Genomic DNA, 25509 nt, shown 5'->3' on the forward strand with positions numbered 1-25509 from the left:
CAACAAACTTTATTTCTGTGAAAATATGCGACACTTGATTTGGTCAGGAATTATAGTACAACTACAGTACACAACCAGATGGAAGACTCAGTATCTGTTACAAAACGTCTTTTTATACATTACATTTGAATGAAATCATAATTGTCAGTTATTACAATGGAGAAAAATCCTGCATATCCATTCAAAACTTTATCATACAGTACAAAGTCCTTGGTGCAAAAAACACTGTTATAAAATAAAAAAGAGGTTCTGTGAAGATTATAATGCAATATACCTTCACTTAAATGTATGAAAAACTCACTTTGGGTTAGGAATGGCACTGCGATGTTAGTCACGCTACAAATTTTGGTTCGGATTTCTTTCATATACCGTGTGCATATATACTAAAATACTAAATAAAATAAAAAGTATAGCATATTCCATTCAAAATCTGCCTTTTGTAAAATGATGCAAAATACAGTTACACAGCATACAATCTACAGCATGGAGTGGCTTTCCTGACATGAAGAACTATTCCAACCTGGTTTGAGCCAATTCCCATATGTTTTGGATTTTAAAATAACATGTTGTAGTTTTTGCCAAGTGATTATTAATACACAGCTACTCTCCTTTTCAGTGACCTCTTCTGTCTGCCCGCTACTCCCACTGGCCGGATCTTAATTTCTGCAAAGTCGAGAGACTGAAGGTGCCCCTTCCATGGCTCCCAGTTGACTCCCTGAAAGACACAATCAGAAAAGTATTAAGATTATTTTAATAACATTCAGGTAATCATTCATTGTATCATTGGGCAGCCTCTCTGATAAAAAAAAAAAATCAAATAAAAAATAGATTTCACACAAAGTGGTAATTATTCTGCCCATGTTTCAGAAATGCTTCAATAAAGAAGTATCTTATGCTCAACAAGGCAAACAGTACAAACAATAGTATTATTTTGAATTAAAATAACTGTTAAAAAATATAATTAATTTGTGTTTCTGAGTGTCACGATTCCCTTTAGAATCATCATAATATGATGTTTTGATGCTTACGAAATAATAAGCAAATTCTAAACAATGTTGAAAACAGTGGAAACCATGACACTTTTCTTTCAGGGTTCTTTGGTGAAAAGAAAGTCTAAAACAACAACATTTATTTAAAATAGAAATTTTATTGTCACTTTTGAACAATTATATATATAAAAAAAACTAATAGTAACTAAAATGCCAAATAGAACACTGAAATAAAGCATGGACAATAAATATATATATAGTAAATTAAGTAAATACATTTTAAAGGATGGTAGCCCCTAACACCAAAGTTATGTTTGATGTTTAGAGAACAAAGAAAAGAAAAGAAAACATTTATTTTTCTTTGTGGCCTAAATGTTGTTTTTCTTCCTCCATGAAAAACATTCAGTATACCTGTTGGTCTCACAGAAATAAAGGCTCTAATGGGAACATAAATCTCCAACCAACTTTAAAGTATCGTCTTATTTGTGAACTTATGAGATCTGATAGATCCAGGACACTGCTTTTCTTTTGAATTATTGGGCTATTTCTTGTAAGTGGTTTGGCTTTCAATCCTGCCTTCAGTGTTGTAATTTGAGAGCTCCCTCTGCTGGTTATTACATCTCAATACTGCAGAATCTAAGGCAAATAATATACCAAAACAGATGCCCCATTTTTATAAAACTTCACCCTGCTTCATAACAAAATCCTCTCAACTCACCATACTGTGTCTGTTGTCCCCAAATCCACCGTTCAGATTGGCCAGGTGGCAGTTCTTGTACCACCAGGCCCCTTGGTGAGTCAGGGCACAGTTACCAAGTGCAATGTCATTGTCTGAATCCACCGTGGAGAAAGACCCTCCCTGGTGGTAGGTCATGGCATCACCTGTGCACAATGTGTTATTAATAACATGACTTTGCTTCATATCATTTAGCTGGGAAGATTGGATTACATAATTCAGTTTACCAGCATTTCCTTTGTAGTTGCCAATGGTGAGTTTAAACTTCTGTTTGGAAGGTGCTAATTTGAAATTATCATAGATGGCATATTTCCGCTCTGAACCCAAGCCCAGATCGAAACGCACTTCATATTGTGTAGGAGTATTAGTCAGCTCATGGATCTTCTCCAAGCCTGGTCAAAAAAACAAAAGCAAAAAAAAAAAAAGGTTCAAGATTATAATATCTAGTTCAATATGAAGCAATGACATGGGTAAGTGAAAAGTTTCAATAAGCATATAGTGTGAAATCTTTATTAGATATACCGAGCCAAAATTCATCTGTCAGTTCTCCAAAGCCTTTAATATACTCTCTCCAGCGCCTCATGAAATTTAATTTGCCGGTGCTTCGTCTCTGGAACACCTGTGATTGATACATAGGAAAAGTTGTTAGATACAACACTCGTACTGTATGTTGTAGACACAAAATGAATTGATAAAATCAATACAGGAAGAATATTTAATAAATGAAACCTTGCATTTTATGAAGTCAAATAAGTATTCAATAATCTGCGAGAAAAAAACGTAATAATAATGCCATACTCACAATCCAGCCGCCGCCATCAGTTGTCATGTCACAATACACCTGCATGGTTCTGCTACGGTTGCCGTTGATGTAAATTGTGTAGACGCCACTCTCCATCTTTCCATTCCTCATAATCTGCATGCAGTCCATTGGAAACTCATAGGCCAGGCCCACTAAAATATAATACAAGTCCAATATATGTATGAGGGGTTTTTCTTATTATTATTTCTATCAACTTTTATATATTTATTATTTGGTGAAAATCAGTCTGCAGATGCGTTTATACACTGGGAGTCTCATAAATGTGTAAATGAAGGAATATAGTATTGAATTTATTACCTGTACTAAAGCTTGTCTCCACTGCCCTACTCTTCTTCGTGCCCCTGTAGGCAATAAGGGTGACAATGTACTTTTTCCCCATTGCAAGGTCAGAAAGAGCAAATCTATTCTCCTGCGCAGTCAACATTTTTTCCACAGTCTAAAAAAACAAAGCAGAAAATTAGTGAAATGAAGAAAAACTCATTTGGGACACACTGACAAGTGTCTGTCAGATAGTAACAAATATAACAGATATGAAATAAACAGGAAAAACTTTATGATAAAGTTCATTAGCTAATGCATTGGGTGTTACATTACAGCATGTTATAATTTTACAGCATTTTTTTCTGCATTATAGCATGCATCACAGCCTCCATTTTTTCATATTATGTTTCCACAAAAAAAAAAAAAAAAAAAAAAAATATATATATATATATATATATATATATATATATATATATATATATATATATATATATATATATATTTTTTTTTTTTTAATTTTGATAAGAATAAGAAATGTTTTCTTGAGCACCAAATTAGCATATTAGAACAATTTCTCAGGGATCATATGACACTGAAGACTGGAGTAATGGCTATTTTAAAAAAAAACTTTTTTTGGCTTTGCCATAAGAGGAATAAACAGTTATTGTATTTTTTTATTATTATTATTAAATGTAACCCTAGTAAGTGTAAGAGACTACATCTGGGGGGGAAAAAAACATATATGAATAAAATTATAGATATAAATGATATACAATTTTGTTATTGTTTGTTCATATTACATTCATGTTAATTTATAGAAATTGAAATGATAACTGTATTAGTAAATAAAGAAATGTACATTAAGTTAATGCATGATCTAATGTTAACATATAACACCTTGTAAAGTGTTACCAGTAAACAGACACAGTATTGAACTGAACAGGTTTCAAAAGCTGTTCGTGTGTAGAGCAAACCTGCATGCTGCCATCCTCAGCCCTGTAGGACAAGATGTAGCCATCAATATTAGCCTGAGGAGCTTTCCAGGTTATGGTGGAGGTTTGAGTCTGAACATCAGTGGCTTTGAGATTCTTTGGCGCATCGATCTCTGCAGAAATAGCAAATAGCACTGGGTTAACAACACATTCTTTATGAGCTCTTTATAGATGAGAAATGTCTCTCCTTACAACTATGAGAGTTAGCATTCCAGTTACTGTCGAAAACTGATGGATTCTTCCCATTTCACCTTAATGTTCAGATTTAATTCACTTATCACTATAGCAAAGACCTTTGACATGCTACATTTGACATCTTTAGGCAGTAGAAGACAGGATGGATGCAGAGCCACGCAGCCCGCTTGAATCAGATAACCTGTTTCAGCCTCAGTTGTGGCTTTTCTGCTTGAGCGAGGGCCTTTCACAGCCCAGACGTAGACTGTGTAGAGAACTCCAGGCTTCAGAGCTGTGAACCTGTAGGAGGTGCTGTCAGCTCCTACTCGAACCTCCTGACCGGAGCCATCTACAGAGCTGTAGCTCAGCATATAGCCATCAATGTCAGCCTGCACCTTGTTCCACGTCACCAACGCCGAGTCCTCTGTCACCTCTCGGGTTAAGAGGTTAGTAGGAGCATCTATATCTAGAAAGCCATATGTATAACAGTGTTAATTCTTAAAGGAAGTACTTTTGTTGGTCTGCTTCAGTTATTTATTTTTATTTTTTTTCATTTTCTGAGGTTAGACAGAAGATAAAGAGTCGACCAGTGAAGTGGTAGAAATAAGACATGAATAGGTTTTGTTGTGTGAAGTATTTAAGAAGAAAAGAAAGCTATTCTAGAGGCATGTTTTCAACTGCCAATGACTATATACTGTATGACTCAAGCTAATGAACCTTTAGGGGGCGCTGTTGATTTCTTCTCAATTGCCCAGAGCCAACAGCACAACCATAACCACTGATGTCTCTCACTTCTTTGGTCAAGAGGTTAGTAGGAATATGTATTTCTAAAATCAACAGTTGACACATTTGATTAAAGGTGAAGCGTGTAATTTCTTTACCACTAGTGGCACTAAAGAGAATAGCAAAAATAATTACTGTTTTCAAGTATGTTTCCCGAAACATTTTCCTTTAGGGCTGTAACAATTCCTGATTTAAATTGAGTCCTCGATTGGAAAAAAAAATATATATAGACTTGATTGTATTGTGCCTGTGTTCAGTTAGATCATGCAATAAAATGTAAAAACAATGACCAGGCTTCTGGCGCCCTCTGCAGTCATTTGTTATAATGTGCAATGTGCGTTAGTTCTATTATTTATCAGATTTTTTCAATAAAATTATATGACTACTTGCTTTTGATACTTTATTTGAACTAACTGTTACTGCTATTATATATGTATTTTAAGTAATTCTAAAGACTATTGTTTATTTAGGTCTATTTTATTATTACAAAAAAAAATCAGATTACTCGATTAATCGTCAGATATTTGTCTGATTACTCGATTACCAAAATAATCCTGTGATAGTCCTACTTTCCTTGTTGGCGAACATGGAGTCTTAGAATTTGAATGGTCTTTATGCCGACCATCCCATAAACAAATCTCACCCGCTCGTTGGAGAAAGTGTTAATAGCAGTGTAAACTGACAGCGATACGGGCTTATAAGGTAATCAGCTAACCTACCTAGTTTTATTGCTGCTTTTTTATCCAATTTAATTATCTGAATGTTAGTGAGAAGGGACAGACTTTTAGATATCAATCTAAACATTGGTTATGTTCATCTTTGGTAGCTCCTTTAGAAGCTTCTTGAGTATATTGAGTATAAACTCTACATTTAGCAAAGTGAGTAGAAACGATGGAGCCTTTTTTTAAAAAAAAATATCCAAGTTTGTTGCACATAACATTGACGTTTAACTGGAATGACAAGAACAAGAACTAAGACCAATCAGTTTATCAATGGTGGACAACCAAGGCATATGAGAAAGTCTTTTAACATTTTTAACAAAGACACGCTTCACTTTTAATGCACATGTCTACATTAAAGTCATGCACAGATGTGCAGTTTATCTGTAGAAACTTAAGGCTCCATGCCATAAAGCCTTATTTCTGCAAACAGATAAACTGCTCAAAACAGAGAACTTTGAGTTAGTTTGCATAAGCTGACTGGGAAGACACAATTCAAAAACCTGTTTCTGCTTCTGTTGAGCTCTTTCTGCTAGAACGAGGGCCCTTGATGGCCCACACATAGACTGTGTAGAGAACTCCAGGCTTCAGAGCAGTGAACCTGTAGGAGGTGCTGTCAGCTCCTACTCGAACCTCCTGACCGGAGCCATCTACAGAGCTGTAGCTCAGCATATAGCCATCAATGTCAGCCTGCACCTTGTCCCACGTCACCAACGCCGAGTCCTCTGTCACCTCCCTGGTCACGAGGTTAGTAGGAGCGTCTATATCTAAAAAGCCATTTGTACAATAGGTTAATGTGAAACATTGCTGCATTTCAGTCATGCAGGTATAGAAAAGTGCAGCAGAGGAGATGTAAGAAGATGCATGTCCATGTAAAGGAATGCATTATTGGACCATTAAGGTAGCCAGTTTATCCTTTTCATGATCATACAATTAGCTATAAATCCAGGATGCAGATAGTAAATCCTATTATTTCCCATCACAGTTTGACTTCATTTCCCTCCTGGATCAATAAAGTCTTTAATCTTATCTGATGTTGTTTGCTTCTTCAAAAAGTTGAGCGAGATTTAATGACTTTAATAAATGCAAATTTGGAAATGTTCTATGCTTATGAAAAGTGCAATTTTCTCAAATTAGTGTTCAGCTTGATCAATGCAGCCAGCAGGTTCTGTTATAATGTTGCAATTCATCACAACACCACAGAGACAAAGAAGGAAACAACACAACATACTGTAGAACAGTATTCTTAAATAACTTCTTACATTACATTATTATATACATACATTCTTAAATAAATACTCATAGATTTTTAAATTAAAAAAAAGTAAAGTTTAAGGATCTGATATATATTCGCATAATGTTAAAAAATGTTCTTAGAATAAAATTCTTAGAACGCCCTTATGATGTTATTTGTACTGGATAAGTTTGTAGAATGTTTGTAAGAAACGTTTTGCAACCTTAAAATTGCACTATAATCAAAATAAAATATAATTGTGGATATTTATATGGATATTTTAGCGTTGGTAGAAAACTAAAAATACATTTTCAATAATGTTTTATTTGGGTTGAAAATAAAGTTAGTTGAATGTTGTAAGAAATGTTTTATGTAACCTTATAATTACATTATAATCATAAATTGACATTTTAGAATAATATAAATACATTTTAGAATATTAAAAATAAATGTTCAAATACTGTTTTACTTTGGATGAAAAAAATGTCAGTAGAATGTTGTAGGAAACATTTTAACCTTTAAATCATTTTATATATCTTAGCTATATTATATAAAGAAAACTGGTTATTTTAACATTTTAGAAAAACTGGAGCCCACCATTATTTTTCAAAAGAGTAATGTTCCCACAAAATCTTTATAATCTAAATGTGTTTCCTGGGATGGGAAAAGTTTATCTGATCTATACTTTCCATTTAAACTAATGATTTACACATTAAATGAATCAGTAATACAAACATAAAAAAAGACAATTTTGCTAAGACATTCGAGCATTAGAGATATTAGAGCAAACATGAGTGATGGGTGAATCACTGAACAATCAACAGAGATGCTAATTCGCTAATATAAAATATTAACATAAAATCTGCATTACTACATTACATATTAATGTGCCTGAGGCTAATTAAGCCAGTAGCAAATATTATGCACTACCGTTATTTATAAGTTCAGGCACCAGCTACTTTAAGCCACATGATTAGGTTTCTAAAAAAAAAAAAACATTCTTTTGTTTAGGCTCATCTAAACTTTCAGTTCCCCGGCTCCGTAAGCATGAAACGTAGATATTCCAAACATTCATGCAGTTTATTAAAGGCTGCATCAGTAACAATGCAAATAAAAATACACAATGCTGCTCACACTACAGTGCACAGATTTATTCTAATGCTCTTTAGATGCAATAATGTTGACAGTGATAAATATGGAAACCCAACAGAGAATACGCATGGGTACACTTGTTTTATATCCAAGTGCTTCTGTTTGGGTTGTGTTTCCTGACTCTTACTGTCAGCTGGTAATGCACTTAGACCATCTGCTTTACCGTCTACAGCAGCACCCACTGGAGAAATACCTCTCTCGTTTCCTTGAACTTGAATTGCTTTGAAGGAGCCATCTTATTATAGGGTAGGCGGTTTAAAAAAGAGCTTGTTAATAATGGTTCATCTTACGGAGAATGGAAAATACTAGAAGATTATGGCTCCATAATACACTGTTGACAACTGGTAGGTTGCTGGAGCTTGCAAGACCATGGTCATGGTCTGATTCTCAGTTAACACAAAATGCATACTGCAAAATGCACAAATGTAGACGGTTTTTTGCAAGGAATGCATGCAAAAGCCTTGTTGGAGAGACAAAATCTCTGTAAAAGAAATAAAATCAGCTATGGAAACGACTGCTTATGTGCACAAGAAAACAATGAACATATGAAAATGGCACTGTTCCATTCACTGAGAAGCTCAAGAGAACAAACATAGTGGCAAGATCCTTTAAAGGGAACACTTGAGATGGAGAAATAAAAACAGTGAGGGTAAAGCCCCACATCCTCAACCAGAAGGTGAACAGCTTACCCGTCTCGGCTTCGGTCATGCTCTTCCTACTGGAACGAGAGCCCTTGTAGGCCCAGAGGAAAACTGTGTACAGGACTCCTGGTTTCAGAGAGGTCAGTTGGTAAGAAGTAGCATCCGCAGCCACTTTAATTTCTCGGCTGGTGCCCTCTGCAGAGCTGTAAGTCAGCACGTAGCCATCAATCTCAGCACGGACACCATCCCACACCACCGTTGCAGAGTTCTCCGTCACATCCCTGGTTGCCAGATTGGTTGGGGCATCAATGTCTGTTGGGATAGATAATATAAGACATTCAGGTAAAAAATAAAGCAAGGGTATATTGCACAAAAAAATTACATTTTCAAGATTTTTTTAAATAATATTTCCAAAAATATATTTCCAAAATATTTGAATATTTATGATACTATTTACATATGATTGTGTATCATAAAAATAATATCTTTATTTGTATTCATAAAAAAAGATATTAGTAAAAGTAAAATTTTTGTTGTATATAGATTATTTTATTTTAAATATTTTAAATATAACTAAATATTTAAACTATTGAAATAGTGTCTGTATGAATAATAAATTAGATATTTAATTAGTTATAAAACACAACTAATACACAAAACCTTGTATATGCATATGCATATAATTTTTCTCCTATATACTTTTGTTACCAAATACTTTTTTAACAAAGCTAACAACATTTAGCCCATGAACCCATGAACTCCAGTAAAGGGCACAATAAATACAAATATTTGATATATAAATATTGAAGAAACATGATAAATTTACACATGATGAAGTTACACAAAATTGCATAAAAAATATTATAAAAAAGACCTTTCCTGTTTCAGCATAAATCCAACAACGGTTAGTGATTTTAATGCTTAAAACATATTGTTTAGGATACCTGACAAAACTTTTAGTGATTGAACTTGCTGTTTTTTGTATGCAAGTGAAAGTAACTGCAAGAACAAGATACTTTTGAGGGTTCTATATTTCATCAGGCTTATGGATTTGCAATTATCAGGACCTGAAGATCTGTGGATGTGCGCAGGGTCATATAGGCAGTGTAATATGCATTTTTGAGAAGTTCCACTGGAAATAAGAAAGTGCCCATGCAATGCAAAGGAGGAAGTGAAGAGACAAGGAAAAGCAATCATCATTTAGGCTACCGTTCTGTGACTGAAGCAAGGTTGTCAAATGTCCGCATAATGGAAACTGTTTCCTGATGCTTTTCCAAGATTGCTAGAATCCACAGCTCTCATTTTATGCTCTCTGATTGCCAAGATGGTCTTATCATCTCTGACTCGTCTGAGTTTGAAACATGGGTCAGAATACAAAGCAACAGCTCACACTGCAAGCAGACAGCACCAACACTAAATACACACAAACAACCACATCATAATGACAAGATATGTGCCAAACAGCTCTTTTCTGTGTTCTTGCTTTTTCCAATAATATGTGCTTTATCAAACAGCATGAGAGATTGAGACGACTGCCAGTTGTATCTCTATTCCTGTCTCTGACCATTCAAGTATGGTCAGATTAGAAATATTTCTCCCAAATTTCTCTGGACAGATTCCAAGCTTCCAAGCCAAAGTACAGCAGGAGAGATAAAAGCTGGAAGCTCTTTTGTATCACGGAAAACTGTTTATCCAAGATGAAAATCAGGGCAGAATTATAGCATCATCTACTTCATGAAATGTGCATTGTAGAATAACTGTAGAATCACTGCAATGCAAAATGATCCACAGAATATGGTAATGCTTTCAATCAATAGTGAGTGCATTTATGTCAACGCCAATGGCAATTAGCACTTAGGTCCTGGTTTCACAGACAGGGATAAAACTAAGCCAGGATTCGGTCATAGTTTAATTAGGACATTTAAGTAATTTTTATAAACATGCCTTAGAAAAAAACATTACTGGTGTGCATCAAAGACTGGTATATTTTAAGATCAGTCATTGCAAGTTTCTTTCAGATGAAAAAGCCCAGACTGAAATTTTAGTCTAGGACTAGGCTTTTTTTCTTCCTCTTCTTCTTCTCCACAGCTCTGCTTGGAAAGTAAAACTTTAAAGTAGTGCTGATCAAAATGTGAGGTCTTGCTTACCCACTTTCAGGACATTAAGTTCTTTAAAACAGTCCAATCGAATGATTCTTTCCAAAGAACAAACGATGCATTGAACTCCCTTGTGGAGGAAGAACTACACCTGATTGTTATGGAGCAGGTGATGAGGGACACATTGATTTCAGGGTAGAACAAAAGTCTTCGGCAGATTGAATGTCTTCAATTGCAAAAGAAGTGTCCCCTATTGAGCCATTTGGTTCTTTTTATAGAGGCAGTCTTTTCAGTTAATTTAAAGTTGTGTTTATGGCTCCCGAGAACTTGAAAAACTCAACGGAGCTGTTCAAGTCATGGATGCTAAAAGAAACCAGGTTGGGGGGCCTTCAATTACATCTATAAATTTCACTCTTCATCTTCAGGTCAGTGTTAATGCTTCAGTTGTAAAACATAAGGGGTCCTATATGGTCACACTACATTGCACTGGATAACAAGAAGAACCGTATACATGTACACTCACTCTGGCTTCTCTGTTATGCACACGTGCAAAATATGCCATGTCTATGAGGAAGCATTGAAAAACCATTTCCTGCTCCTACGGTTTGGTGAGAATAAGTGTAGGAGTAACTGGTGCTGTAATTCATAAGTTGCTGAGCAGAGGGGAAATACCGTCTACCGGAGGCCCCTCTAATGGCTGCTGTAGCTGTCAGAAACAGACTCAAAGGATGTAGTACTACCTAAAATTTAAAGGCAGAATCGAGTATTAAATTCTCACTAACTGAAATAGAGAATCTCGCTGTGGCTTACATGACGTGTGTGCAACTACAGAAATCAGACGGCTCTTTATATAAAATGTGCAATAACACCAAAACTGTTTCTTGTAGGAGCCCCCTAAGACAAATATACTGTCATTCTGAGCCAATACTCCGAAGATCCAATACAGATCTAAAGTGTCCAGCCGCTTTTTTGGCGACACCCTGACTGTGTAAAGTAAAAATCTCTCTTCTTGGAAGAGATTAGCACTGTTGGGATAATATGAAGTCAGATGTTAGCTACGCGACAAGGATCAAATAAAAATATACTTAGGCTCGAAACTCATTTAAAGGTACAGTTCACTTCAAAATGACCATTCAAGCTCATATCATTACTAACCTTTATGACTTTGTTTCATCTGTGAAAGAAGATATTTTAAAGAATGTTCAGCTGTTTATGTACATACAATGAAAGTCAGTGGGGTCCAAAACATCACTGAACCACATGGACTTTCATTGTCATACAAGTTTGGGACAACATGAGGTTTTTGGTGAGCTCTTTAAGAAAGCCTTGGGTCTCTAGGAACAGAAGAATCTTAATTAAAACAACACCCTTTTTAAAGAGTAGACAGCTTAAACGCTTTCATCTTATGTATTTGCCTATGTATTTCTGTTACAATCACATTTGACTGCTGTTTGGTTTCATATTTTGTTTTATTGCTATACTGATGATTGTTTTCTCGCTGAGACATCACTTGCCTTCTCAGACAAAGCAATCGGGGGAGTCAGAGAACAAAGAATTTATCTCTCTCCAGCACCTTTGGCTAAGAGCTTAATTCCCATAGGTAAATAGCCTGACAGGGCAAACTATATTTATGTTTACAGCAATATATCAAAGACGCAGATGTTGAATACGAAATCTAGCAGTTCCCTGCCCTGTGTTTGATATATTAAAACCGCCCTATAAAAATAACTGTGGTTACGTATGATAAGTTTTCTTTTGCAACCATAATTTTGCATCTTAAACCATAATTCTTAAGAGATGATCTTATTACTGGGCCAAGAGCACTGACGCATAAATATTAAACAGGGAATATTATAGCTGTTAAATAGACATAAATATTAGTCCAAGCATTTAGGCTATGAAATTTAAGGCTAAAACATGACAGATGACTTTTAACGATTTAAGGGCCATAGCTAATTGACATTTTAATAGGGGGGATATTATATGCCCAGTCCATCAGAATTATCCTGCAACATTTCCAAAAGGCACAGACATACACAAATCACATATTTATAAGACTTCTTTTCATTAGGCAGCATTGGGCACTTCTAAGGGAGATTTACAGACCACTACTAATTTGTTTCCACATTATTTGTTAGGTTTAGTTAGTATAAAGATCTCATTGTTGGCAGACCATCAGCTCTGAAGCATACTGGAGCAGTACTTTTAAATATCTGCAGCTCCCACCACTAAGATACCAATAATAATACAGAAACCAATGCCTCCGGGGTTCTTCGTGAATATTTGTTGGTTTTGGACATGTGTATTTTTTTAGAGCAAGTAATGTTAGAACTGCCTTATTTCAATAGCCCTGGGTAAAATAATAAAACGGATTTGTTGTTCTTTTTTCAGTTAAGGAAGCAATTTAATTGATTTATGGTGACAAGGAAAATATCTGTCTTACGCACTGGGTTGTAAAGATTTTAACTACCACTGGACACTAAAGCCATTCAGAAGAAAATATTTTCTGAGAGTAAAGCATGAGAGCATGAAAGGAAAAGATTGTTGTGGTAAAGATCCTATCTTTAGCATCAACCTCAGAACAATAATCTAATTTCTGCATCTGTTTGTCACTTTTATTTTAGCATATTTTAAAGTTGCTATCTCTTTACAGATATAGGTCAGGTTTCACCTACATGTTGAGCATCAAATGTCCCTGCAAGAGTAGTAAAACGTGAAATCTCCTACGGTGTGGCACAACAAAGTGGCTTAATAAACATATTAAATATTAATGTTGTATAGTAAAAACAAATAATGACCTAAAGTCTTGCAGAAAATCTAAAACTGCAAAAATGCTTCTGTCTTGGGTTTACAGAATTGAAAATATTATTAGCTTTCATTGTAAAAACACTATACAAGTCAAAGGAATGTCTCCACTATAAAAGAAAATCAAAAGTGGTGTCTGGAAATGTTATTTTCCACTATGCATTGCTATCGAGGCATATTACTGACCTGTGACCCCTGTGGCATAGGATGGCTTGCCTTCGCTTTCACCTTTGATTGCTTGCACGCCTATCTGATATTCTGTTCCTGGGTTGAGGCCTGAAAAACACACATTTATGTTGCTCTAACTATACAGCCAGTGAAGTCAATACACTCTGAAACTCAGGGGCCCGTGACTGCAGATGGATGCATAACAGTGGACTGACCTACAATGGTGTGTTTGGTTCTGGCCTCTTGGCTCATTGCTACATTCTCCTGTCCTCCCTGACCATCAGGGCTGGCATGGGTCAGTTTGAAGAAGTCCACGGCAATCGCAGGGTTCTTCCAGTCCACCTGGATAGAGTCCTCTGTCTGGCCCACCACCTTGATTCCTTCAATACCAAAAACCTCTGAAGAGAAAGTCAGATTGGGAAAATATTGTGAAATAACTGTTTTCACTTGTAATATAACTTAAAATCTAATTTATTCCTTTGATGTCAATAATGAATTTTCAGCAGCCATAACTACAGTCTTCAGTGACACATGATTCTTCAGAAATCAATACGCAGATTTTGTGCTTTTTTTTTCAGAATTGTTTGATAAATAGATAAATTGATAAATTCAAAGGAACAAAACTTTCTGAACATAAATGTTAAATTATTTTTAAAAAGCCACATGTTTAATGTCTATTGTCTATCTGCCACAATAATGTCATGTTTGAATAAAAAATAATGATATTTCTGTTCATTTTTCATTAATAAATTAGCATTAATTCAACAGTGGTGCTGAAAAACAATCAAGCAAAGACGAAAAAAAAGATACAAGTAATGCAATTGAATGCAAATCCTTAGCCATTTCTTTCATACTTTTGATCGGATGTCTCCAGAACATTCTGCCACCGGATGACAGAAATTAGTTGCAGACAAGCATTCTACCACTTCAGACCGAGGTACACTTCTCATTTGAGAAGGAAATGCTTTTAGACAGTCAAATTCTTTGTTAACCGTTTACTGACAGTGTCCCATGCTGGCCATTCATCTTTGTCATCATATCCAGATGATCGGCACTTTCCCATGGGAGTCTAATGTCCTGGAAGGAATGAAAGACTGACCACATCAAAATGCTGTAGTGCTCGTCCCTTTTGTTGCAAAACTGGAAACATTCATTTCCATGAAATGTGTTTTTGGATTTTCATTGAATTCTAATAACTTAGTTACATCTGGCCTTAGAGTTTTCCATAAATAACAATGCTGCTATGACAAAGCCATTTTACAAAGCTCTCCATGTACATTACACATTTATTTGTAGTATTTAAACAATTGTTCCTACCAGTCGTAGCCACAATCTCATCCGGTTCACTGTTAATGCCCCTGATGACAGCGTACACCTGCACTATGTATGTGACTCCGGGTCTGAGGCCTTTGATCAGGTAGGAGTTTTTGGTGTTTTCCACCTGGACCTCTTTAATGGCTCCCTCGTCTCCCTTCGGATAGTAGGACAGGATGTAGTACTCGGCTCCTCTCACAGACTCCCACTCCACCAGCAGAGACACATCTGTGACTATGATCAGACGGAGGCCTTTCGGTCCTAGAACTGAAGCAGGAAGAAATATTATCAATGAGCATTCTTTTACACCAGATGACATACTAGCGGTCTTTCACTGGGGTATCGTTTATTAATTATTCAACTGTACAACTAAACCAAGAATGATGAACACACCAAAATATAATTTGATATTCACATTCGAGCTAGTGTTCGTACAATCATATAATTCAGATTCATGAATGAATCATTCAGACAGTTTTTATTGGAGCAACTGATTCATCCAAAAGTCTTAAAAGAACAACTGATTCACAATTCAAACATTGTTACTTCTCTCATGAATTCACAAAGGAGAGATTTTCTTTTAATTATTGTGTATTTTTTTATTTGTTCATGACACAAACTGCAAAATATATATTAAAAAACAGTCACACAGGAACACTTAATTTATTAATAATTAATGGTGCTTTTTTTTTTTCTTTTACAGCTTGACATCCCCGATCCGTATTTACCTTCATTATATTTAAAACAGTGGACACATTTATTTATTTTTTTACTGTCCCAAAGAAAAAAAAGTCACACAACTTTGAAATTGAGAAAATAATGAATTTCCATCTTTGGGTAACCTATTTGTTTAAAAGTTTCTATTTTGCAGTTCTAAAGTTTGTTCATATTTATACAGCTTGCGAAATACCAGGTGATTACTGGACATCTGAGTTGGATATTTTATGGAGATTACACATTTTCATTCTGGTTACTCTGTGGTTTTGAGCCTCCATCAGTAAGTAGGGATTTCAACAAAACTGCATATTGGAGTGGTAAAAAAAAAAAAAAGAGGGGAGGCCCCACGAACAAACCAGGAGCCCCAGAGTCAGACAGACAGCAACCCAGGGAGTGAAGTTTCCACTAACACATTACCCACCAGCTTACAGGGGAAAACATAAAGGAGGTGGTGGATTTAAGGAAACTGCAAGAGAAAAAAAAAAATCAGGGAAATCCATGAGGGGAGAACAGGGTGCTGTGGAGACCGCATTACCCAGGAAAGAATGAACAGCAGCTTTGGACATTGTTCCACATGGCATGGGGGCAGGAAGTCAAATGTTTTCCTTCAGTTATGCAGGAGGCTTTCCATCCAGTGGCAGTTAATACAGCCATTCTTGCCGTTCTCTCCTGGGTTTGCCAGTAAAAGGCCTGCTACTGAACTAATGAATTATCATCAGCCAGCTGGAAAGAAAGCATAAGTGCCGGAAATGCGTGTTCCAACTGATTGATTGTAAGGGCTAACCAAAGCCATTAAGTTACAATTACAACACAGTTCTGTTTTGAACTTGCGTAAATCAGCAGTGATGGTTCTTCAAGCCAGAGAAACATCAGCCTGATGCTTGCAGCAACTTTAAATAACCATAAATGCACTTTTAATTACGTTTATTGATTTGATCAGGACTAAATATACTTTTTTTTTACCTTTTCTTTTTGTACAACAACACTATCGTATATTTTTCCACTGTTTTATATTCACACATTTATGTACGTTTTTACCCTGTTCGGCCAGATGCATAATATATTAATTGCAAAATAGATGCATAAAAATAATTTTGGCTATTGTTCTTGGTTATTTAAGGTACTGGAACATTCAATCTCTAATAAATACCTCTTATTATAATAACCCCTTTTTTATTGCTTCTGGTGTTCATGGTATAACTTTTAAAGTATCATCATAGAATCCTCATAAGATTTTACAAGTCAGACATCCCCGTTATAAGCAAGAACGAGAGTGGTTTATTAATGATAGCAGTTCCCTATAGCGTCAGATAAGGAAAATCTTTCAGACAAGTTATGGACAGCTGAAACCCTCGAGTAATATTCGGAAGCCAATTAGTGTCAAGATCAGAAGAATTTTACACCCAAATTGATCTGTTTGACTAGTTTGCAGTGCTTGCTCTTACCTCCCTACTATTATCATTCTTGGAGTAAATTACACTGTGCCCTAACTCCCCTAAGAAACCATTTCAGAAGCGTTAACACGGATGATATGTCACACCCTAAGGCTCTGGCCATGGCTAATATTTTTTTAAAGCTCTGCTCATCTATCCATGCATTCCAACTCTGAGGCACTCCACTTCTATCTGGAGATCTGAGGGCGAAACGTGTGGAACAGAAAAGGATTGATGAAAAACAATTCCCTTGTGCTAATGAGGCCTATCTTTTACAGTTTTCTTCCAGCAGGAGACTGAAAAACAAGAGAGTTAATACGAGCTAATGAACTCAAAGTGTCCAATTAGTTCTTATATAAGTGTTTATTGGAAAAGAATAGAATTAGCAGTAAGTTTACTCTGTAAAGTTTGAACAATGTTGAAGCTTGAACTAGAAAGGTTTCCTCTTTGTTTGCTTGCAGAGGCCTATAAAATCAAGCGTACATTTAAGTATACTTGAATTTTAGTATACTTTTTTTTTAAAGATTATTGGATTATTTGTACAAGATTTTAATTTAAATTTTATTAAATTTTATTTATCTTCATCAAAATTGTATATTTAATTCAATGTTACTTGTTTCTTTTTTAATTGTTTGTAAAATGTTACTAGCAGTTTTACTAGCAGAGTGAAAACTGTTTCTACACCAAATTTACTTCAGTGAAAAAGGACGAGTATATTCTAATAGAAAAACTGGATTAAGACTCATTATTTGTGTTCTTGGAAGCCACATGTTGCTGCAAATTAGCAACAGTGATCAATGAAGCAAACTACAATTATAAAGTAGCTAAAGTAAATATTCAATCCTTTTTTTCAGCATTATTTTTTTTTTTTACATTGTAGATAAATAAAACAAACAGGCTGTCAAGTTATTTGAGTCCAACTGATGTTTGCGTCTATAAACTAAACTTTTGTACATGTATTACTCTGTCAATGTGGACAGAACTACACCATACTGAAATACTATTAAAATTATTCCATGGCATTGCTAGTGAATCTAGTGAGAAACAGACAGCATGACCAATGTTTTCCAATTTTCGAATGAATCTACATTGTTAAAAGATTCTTTTCAGTGAATCAAGCACAAAGAACAGTCAGGAAATTTAGATTCTGGTCAGAATTTCCTGTAAACCAACTTACCCATGGAGCAGTCGATTCCAAAGAATCCCTCATCGCAGATGCACTGTCCATCCACACAGCGTCCGTTTCCTATGCAGTCGTTCGGACAGGTGGCGATACTGCAGTCTTCTCCTGAGAATCCACTAAAGCACACGCATTTGCCATCCACACAGTGGCCTTTGTCTTTGCAGTCGTTGGGGCACGTGAGTTGGCTGCAGTCATGGCCAGTGTAGCCTTCATAGCAGACGCAGCGTCCGTCAACACACCGGCCATTATCGTTGCATTCATCGGGGCAGGATGAGATGGAGCAGTCTGGACCCTCCCAGCCTGGGTTACACTTACAACTGCAAGAGTCATGCTGGTAAGTGCCATGCCCACTGCAGCTAGTGTCCACACCTAGCAAAAGAGAACAATCTTAACATATTGCACCTGCTCTGGAAAGATAAATGGGACTTTGGAGGTTGCTTAAGGCACTGAGGCAGCACATGATATAAGCAGTCATGGTACCAGAGGATTTATATCAGAAGCAGAGACAGGAGAGTAAAAAAATACAGAGCTTCACTGTTATTTTTCGTGAGATTGAATATGATTTTAATTTGTGCCACTCCACAGGAAGTGGAATTTACTGAACTGCAATTCAAAGATATTCAACAAGCAATCCCTAAGGAAAAATAAATATACTAAAATGTATTTAAAATACATTTATTTCATGCAAAATACATTTATGTTTTTTAACTTTTAACTTTTACCCTGCAATTGTGTATTTAGCATACTGAACTGGAATGCTTAAAGTCTGCTAAATTTGAACAATTCATTTTGTACTCAATGCACTTTAATTGTGTGGAAATAGTCCAATTAAAAATGTACTTAAGTATATGTGATGGTGCTAAAGTGGAACTATTGCAGGCATACTTTTTAGAAACACTTTAAATATCTTCAATTTAAAGACCGGTATTATTCAAAGATCAAACAATCCTCATAGATAGTGACATCAAAACATTTTAGGCTTAATATTAAGAAATATGCATTTAGCTTTGAGCTATATGTCAGATTTGAACCATACTTAGTATGAAATTAATGTTTTAAATAAGTATATATAATTATTATATATAATTGTTATTATGGTTGACTCGTCCAAATCAGGTAGCTTGTTTTTTAGTTTTACAAAATCAGAGAATAATCTCCAGGTTAGAACTAATACCTGACCCTCCTTTGCAGCAGCCCTGAGCACATTGGCTCTTTAAGTATGTGACTTCCTCCTCCAGGCCATTTACACGGTACAGCAGGGCTTTGAAGTCCTCGGAATCTGCACATCCACAACCAGCCGACTTCAGACGTATGTTGTGCTTGAAGACAATGTCATTCTCTCCATCCACTGTGACTAACGGTCCTTCTGAGGCCTGGTCCTGGGAAAGCTGAGCCACTTGAGAACCCTGCTTACAACCAGAGTCAATCCTGTAGACATGGCTAAACGTGACTTCTTTCTCTGCAGGACCCACCTCCTCAGACAGCACAAGACGGGATACCATGAAGAGCATCCCTAGAAGGAAGAGGCCTCTCTTCAGCCGGTTGAATCTTACAATCATGGTTTCTGAAAGAAAGCAGAAAGACATGAATCCTTTGAGAATCTTATGATGATTGCATGTTTAAATTTACAAGCATTTATTTCTTAAAATATCAAACTTTCCTTATGGTTTGCGGTCTCACCTTCCAGTAAGGAGCTTGATTTGCATGCTACACACATGAAAATCAATGTGCAAGACATCACATTATGTTTAATGGAGCGCAATCTGTTTTACAAGGCCAGTGTTATAGATGTCTGATCCTACAGTAGGAACTGGGCAGACCGTATGTTTGCCAAGCACATTCCATCCAAACCATTAATTGCAACATTCACAACCACAAGGGCTTCTGGGAGCAGAGAACCCTTCTAACTAAATGATGTAATCCCCATGACAATGATCTCATTCAAAGCTTTTAATACATCTCTATTTAAAAGTAGGATGTTTTATAAAAGAGAAAATGCATGCTTAGAAAGAGCCACATGGGGTTTGTTCGCTTTAAAACTAAGATGTTAATTAAAATAACTTGATGCTGAAAGCAGGGCCCCTGCCTTAATTTAATTCATTAGCGGTAAGCTTATGATCTTGTGTGGTCTAAGAATCTTGATGTGGAAAAATAATTTTCTGATCATGTACTTTATACAGTACATTATAATTAGTATAAAAAATACTAAATATTTTATGAATGACTTGATAAATTACAGCAAGTAATATGTAACAAATTTATTATACAAATATTTTATTTGATATTAAACAATACATTTTAAATCATATTAAATAATATGAACAATTATAAAATAAATCATATTTTAGTTATTTAAATAACTGTTTAAATGTCCTTTTTTATGCACATCCGATAGTCCAATAATACTAAATAAGAATAAAATAACTGCAGTATTCATATATAACTGCTCTAATAAATTTAAGTACTAAATTATTAATTATAAAATTATAAATACTGAATTTTATTCATATTAAATTGCATATTATATAACAGTTCAGTAAAATAGTAAAAAAGAACTGTTTAAATGTCTATGTTTGATGCATGCATCCAATAGTATAGCCTAAGTACCACAGCATAACTTTAATGCTATAAAATAAAAATACAAAATATATAAATCAAATATTTTTAAAAATGAAGTTAAAAAACAAAACCTATCTAGCATCAGATTGTCATAGATAGACAGCACATAGAACTTCATTTAAAAATCTTGAACACATGAGGATGAGACACACGTACTGCATCTATCCACTATGCAATGTGAAGGCGAGGGCCCTTGTGAGCCTACAGGACCTAAAATGACAGTCATCTACTCTGCCTTTAAAGCCAAATAGTTTCACTGACATTGCATAACCTATGGAAACAAAACACAAATGTCTCAAAGCCACTTAACCTTTACGGAATTTATTTCTACATCAGTCACAAGCTCCGATAATAGACCACGACATTGTGATATTGTGATACTTAACCAGACAATTACAGTAAATGGCTTAACATTCCAGCATATGCTTGCACCACAGTACTCAGTGTAATTGAATTTGTCATTTTCGTTCACCATTTATGCATTTCATGCTTTGTTTTGAACATCAAGGAAATCTTTGTAAATGTGGCGCTTAAATATTAACATGGAACAACACACATCAAAGTCCAGAAGCAGATGTGGAATGGCAGAAATGCTGAAATGAGAAGACAGAGCACTCCCTCAGGACCAAGGTAGAAATGTGAACAGAAGCACAGAAAAATCTGGAGCTCATGCCACACGGATCAACCAAGTGAGCAGAAAACATTGCTGGGGGCTGTTGTTTTTGACAGATTCTCTTTTGCAGATGTGGAGAGCTATTCCATTGCATTAGTCTGAGGAGACGGGATGCTAACGGCCATTCAGTGTTCATAAATTACCAAATAATAACTTGAAATAAACCAATAAAACAGGACAAATCCAAAATGTAACATGCAGCCAATGCAACCTAATTTTATACCAAAACATGTGCAATAATCAAAGTTATTTAAGCAAATTGTGACTATTTGAAGAAAAATTGTTGGTCTAACATATGTTTCTATGTAGAGTCGAAGCAATTCACATCTCTGCACTGGAACAAAATATTTTCCTCAGCATTATCTCTTCTAACTTATGCATCTAAATGAGGATATTTAACTGGGTAACATTTAAACACTTTACCACTGAACTCAAACAGGCAGGAGAGTCTCTCCATGACCTCATGGACTCCCTGATGCTAAGTAGATTGGATGGTACAGTATTAAGGCACAGAGTGGTGAGGTACATGACTGTCCTGCCATAGCCCACATCACAGGCCCAGACACCACACACATGCTGGAGCTGCAAGGCTCTTTGAGGGTCTCGTTTATTGCTTTCTGTCAGAGGCTTTTATTTCATGTGCACGTTTCGTTTTGCTCTTTTATTTATCTTGGAAGGGACACTGGAAAAGCCTGCCAACTCTCTTCTTCCACCGCTACTGAGGGGATGTTTAAGTCTGCATGCACATGCATAAACACACACACACACACACACACACACACAAAAATGCTGTTTCCACCATAGCAATTGAACAGACAATACAAATTGCCATGCAACAACCACAAAATACTTACTACCCACATTTTGCATGTGACTGGCCAATATATGACACCAAAATTGCTGCGCATAGTCCATGAATTGCTCATGATAGATGTTTCACTTATTTATTTAAATTTTTTTTATCTCACCCAGTGGACTAAACTGTAAATTTACACACGCGATGGACAGATGGACGAATGGATAAAAAAATTATTTGTTTGAAGTAATGAATGAATTAAAACTGTAATGAAAACCACTTTGTAACTTTTTAACTAAAACGATTCTCAATCAATGAACTGCACTATAAAAGAAAAAAAAAACAAGAATGAAAATAATCATTTTAAATATGCACAATATTTTGTCAATATAATTCATAAAATATATAAAAATATATTTATTAATAATATGTTTCCAGAAAAATAACCTTTAATTTTTTTAATTTTTTAATTATTTTAGCAGTATTAGTATAATATATTACGAATAGTTCATGTTAATATAATTAATATGGCAACATAGTTAACACTTAACGGTTTTCATATTAAATATTATTAATAACAAAACTAGAAAAGAATACAATAATAATAATAATAATAAGTATTATTAGTATTATTGTTGTTGTTTTCTCTTATAGCAGGTAGGAAGGTATTAAAAGAAAATACCTTAAAACACAATTAAATAAATCTAAAATAATAATTTGTTTGAAAAACAGTGGGAAAAGAAATGTGACTAATTACAATTATAATAAATAAATAAAAATCTCATGACTCTCAACCAATGAACTACATGGTAAAAAAGTATTAATAATAAACGTGAATAATATTTTGTATATAATTCATCAAATAAATTTTTTACAATACTGTATCCAGATTTTTTTTTTACAATCCTTTTATCCTTAAAAATAAATACTATAATATCTTAAGAATAGTTAATATTAATAACAGTTAACTGTTTTCATTGTAGATATTGTTAATGAAACTATAAAAAATATATATATAATAATAAGAAGAAGCCGTGCCCAATGAAACTTCTGCAACAAGATGTTTAAGAGTGTGGTTCAAGACAGAAGAGATGCAGTGTGTTAAGTGGCCGCTGGCTGTTTTCTGTTGGATCTCAACACCGAGTCAAAATATAAACTTTCAACACTGTGACTGGGAATCATTCATGCTTTTTAGGAACTAAGGGCAAAGACCTACAAGCAATACGGAATATAAACAGACTGTGAACGGCATAAATCACATTCTGAGAGGGGAATAAATTGAGTGAGGTAGAGGGCGGGAAATCAGAGAGCCAGACTGTGGCGTGCCGTGCCCTCTCCTCTCCTCTCCTGAGACACATTAGGAAGAAGACAAAGACACTCTGTTCCTCTGCATCTGAAGTAAAGCCCCAGTCGCACCATTAGGAAAGAGATTCAGAGCTTACCAATGCAGAAAGAGAAGAGGTGGAGAGGTGAGGAGTGTAGACTGAAAGCCACAAACATGCAGCACCAGTGACTTCCCCCTTTGCTTTTCAGCTGATGAAAGCTGAAAGCAATTAAGCTTAAGTCTAGATTTAGACTTGTTTCCTCTCCTCACTGGAGAATGAAACCACAGCAGCCTTACAGGATCTTTCAGATAGCCAAAACTGACTCTCTTAGCCTGTAATGTGTAATGTGCAGGCAGCATATAGTAAACCTTCAGCGGGCTGTATGCATGCAACATCTGCTGTTCATCTGATCCGGGCTTCTGATAATACCTGAAGCCAACACAGTAGCGTTTCCTCTTAATCTGCCAGATGAGGAGGATGTACAGTAGCTTAGATCTTGTGTAAAAGTGAGGTCTGGACAGGTTAAGTAATTTTGAAAAAAAAAAAAAAAAATAGATAGGGAACGAGCAAGAAATAGCAAGAGTTGACGGCCTCTTATAGCAGGTGGGAAAGGGCTCAGAAGAAAACTGACAAACATCACATCAATACACAATGCAAAGTAGCATGGAATAATTTCAAAATAAATATAAAATAATAATAAAAAAAAAAAAGCACCTGATTTCAAACAAATTTTTCCACTATGCATTGTCCACTGGGACACATATGTTTTCTTGTCAAGACTGGGACACCCACTGCTTCGCAAGATTTATGGTCGTTTTATGGCGTTCATTGAGCACTATTGAAATGAAGCTGTTTGCCCTTTCAAACATCAATTTATAGTCCTAAATGACAAATGTGATATTTTCAGTGTCTAAAAATCATACATTTAGCAATGTTTCTAAATACTGAGCTTGAACATTTAGCAGTAGCAAAAATATAAAAAAACAAATAAAAATCTAAAAGTTTAGATTGCCCTATAGTAGTGCAATATGTCTACTTGTTCTGAATTAACTATAAATTATTGAATTTAATTAAGACATGTTAAACAATACTTTTCAATTAGATGTTAGTATATATTTTTAGATTTAGCTGTCAAAGCATGTTTACAGTGTGGATTCAAATATGCATAATTACCAAGCAATTATTATTATAATTATTTATTCCTTTATTTATTTAGCATGATATCTACCCTCACAAACATCTTATAGTCAATTAAACAGCAGATTTTTACAGCTTCAAAAAAGTGCCTTACCCCAGTAATATCCCTGCTCACTGATGGACGCCTATTACTGCAAGCACCTGTTTACAAGCTCAGACTGGGCATTCAGGGCCCTTCTGATCAGCAGTGTCCCGAGTGCTTCAGCTCTCTGCCTTCAAACAGTTTAAATGTCCTCATTGCAGCCCTGAGCCAATGGCCATCCTGGGTGTGGCTACCTCCAAAACTCAACCATAGAGGACAGAACTGGAACTGAGGGAGGTAATGAGACACTTCTCTGTTGTACATTGTCTGGAACTTATTTCATTACTTATTCCATTCAACACAGACTTAACAAGAAGGGTCCACAAATACAGCCAGCTCTCGAAGGTGGATTTGAATGAATCCGTTTTTAATTTCAAGGATTTTCTTACAGTAGAAGCGCTAATCAATCTGTTTTCCAGAAATTGTGATATATAGCTACTGACAGGCGTGTAGAGCCAAAGTCAACACAAGTCCTGAGCTTGAATACAGCAGCAAACTACATGGTTACAGGAGTAATATTTTTATGTGTCCTTTCCACACATTTTCCTCTTGATTCAAAAATTGGAATAACTTTACAAATTGAAATTAATTCCTAAT

The 25509-nt window shown here is 35.3% G+C and overlaps 1 protein-coding gene across 4 annotated transcripts; it reads right to left on the reverse strand.

Annotated features, from left to right (window-relative positions):
* Positions 1-3: 3 nt before the first annotated feature.
* Positions 4-25064, reverse strand: LOC127951231 (tenascin-N-like). 4 transcript variants are annotated; one of them, XM_052549037.1, is made up of 16 exons: positions 24925-25064; positions 19395-19784; positions 18215-18589; positions 14891-15154; positions 13789-13971; positions 13592-13681; positions 8553-8816; positions 5981-6244; positions 4178-4441; positions 3784-3914; positions 2846-2984; positions 2528-2679; positions 2248-2344; positions 1953-2117; positions 1708-1871; positions 4-715 (listed from the first exon to the last, which is right to left on the reverse strand). In XM_052549037.1, exons 2-16 carry the CDS (start codon positions 19777-19779, stop codon positions 590-592), a joined length of 3063 nt encoding a protein of 1020 aa, XP_052404997.1. In that variant the 5' UTR covers positions 19780-19784; positions 24925-25064; the 3' UTR covers positions 4-589. The 4 variants fall into 4 exon arrangements, with proteins under 4 accessions (XP_052404997.1, XP_052404999.1, XP_052404998.1 ...); XM_052549039.1 differs by having other exon boundaries at positions 21-715; positions 4178-4275; positions 6079-6244; XM_052549038.1 differs by lacking the exon at positions 4178-4441 and having other exon boundaries at positions 21-715.
* Between the last annotated feature and the right edge of the window lie 445 nt (positions 25065-25509).

The sequence above is a fragment of the Carassius gibelio genome, chromosome B2 (assembly GCF_023724105.1).
Source record: "Carassius gibelio isolate Cgi1373 ecotype wild population from Czech Republic chromosome B2, carGib1.2-hapl.c, whole genome shotgun sequence".
In the NCBI taxonomy this organism is placed as follows: Eukaryota; Metazoa; Chordata; class Actinopteri; order Cypriniformes; family Cyprinidae; genus Carassius; species Carassius gibelio.

What these genes read in the sequence shown, in the direction of transcription:
- LOC127951231 (XM_052549037.1), bottom strand. Translation starts at nt 19,779, where the DNA reads ATGATTGTAAGATTCAACCGGCTGAAGAGAGGCCTCTTCCTTCTAGGG. An exon ending in CTATGCCACAGGGGTCACAG is followed by an intron (nt 8,817 to 13,591) that starts GTCAGTAATATG and finishes CTATCCCAACAG; the next exon opens with ACATTGATGCCCCAACCAAT. An exon ending in CTGATGGCGGCGGCTGGATT is followed by an intron (nt 2,345 to 2,527) that starts GTGAGTATGGCA and finishes TATCAATCACAG; the next exon opens with GTGTTCCAGAGACGAAGCAC.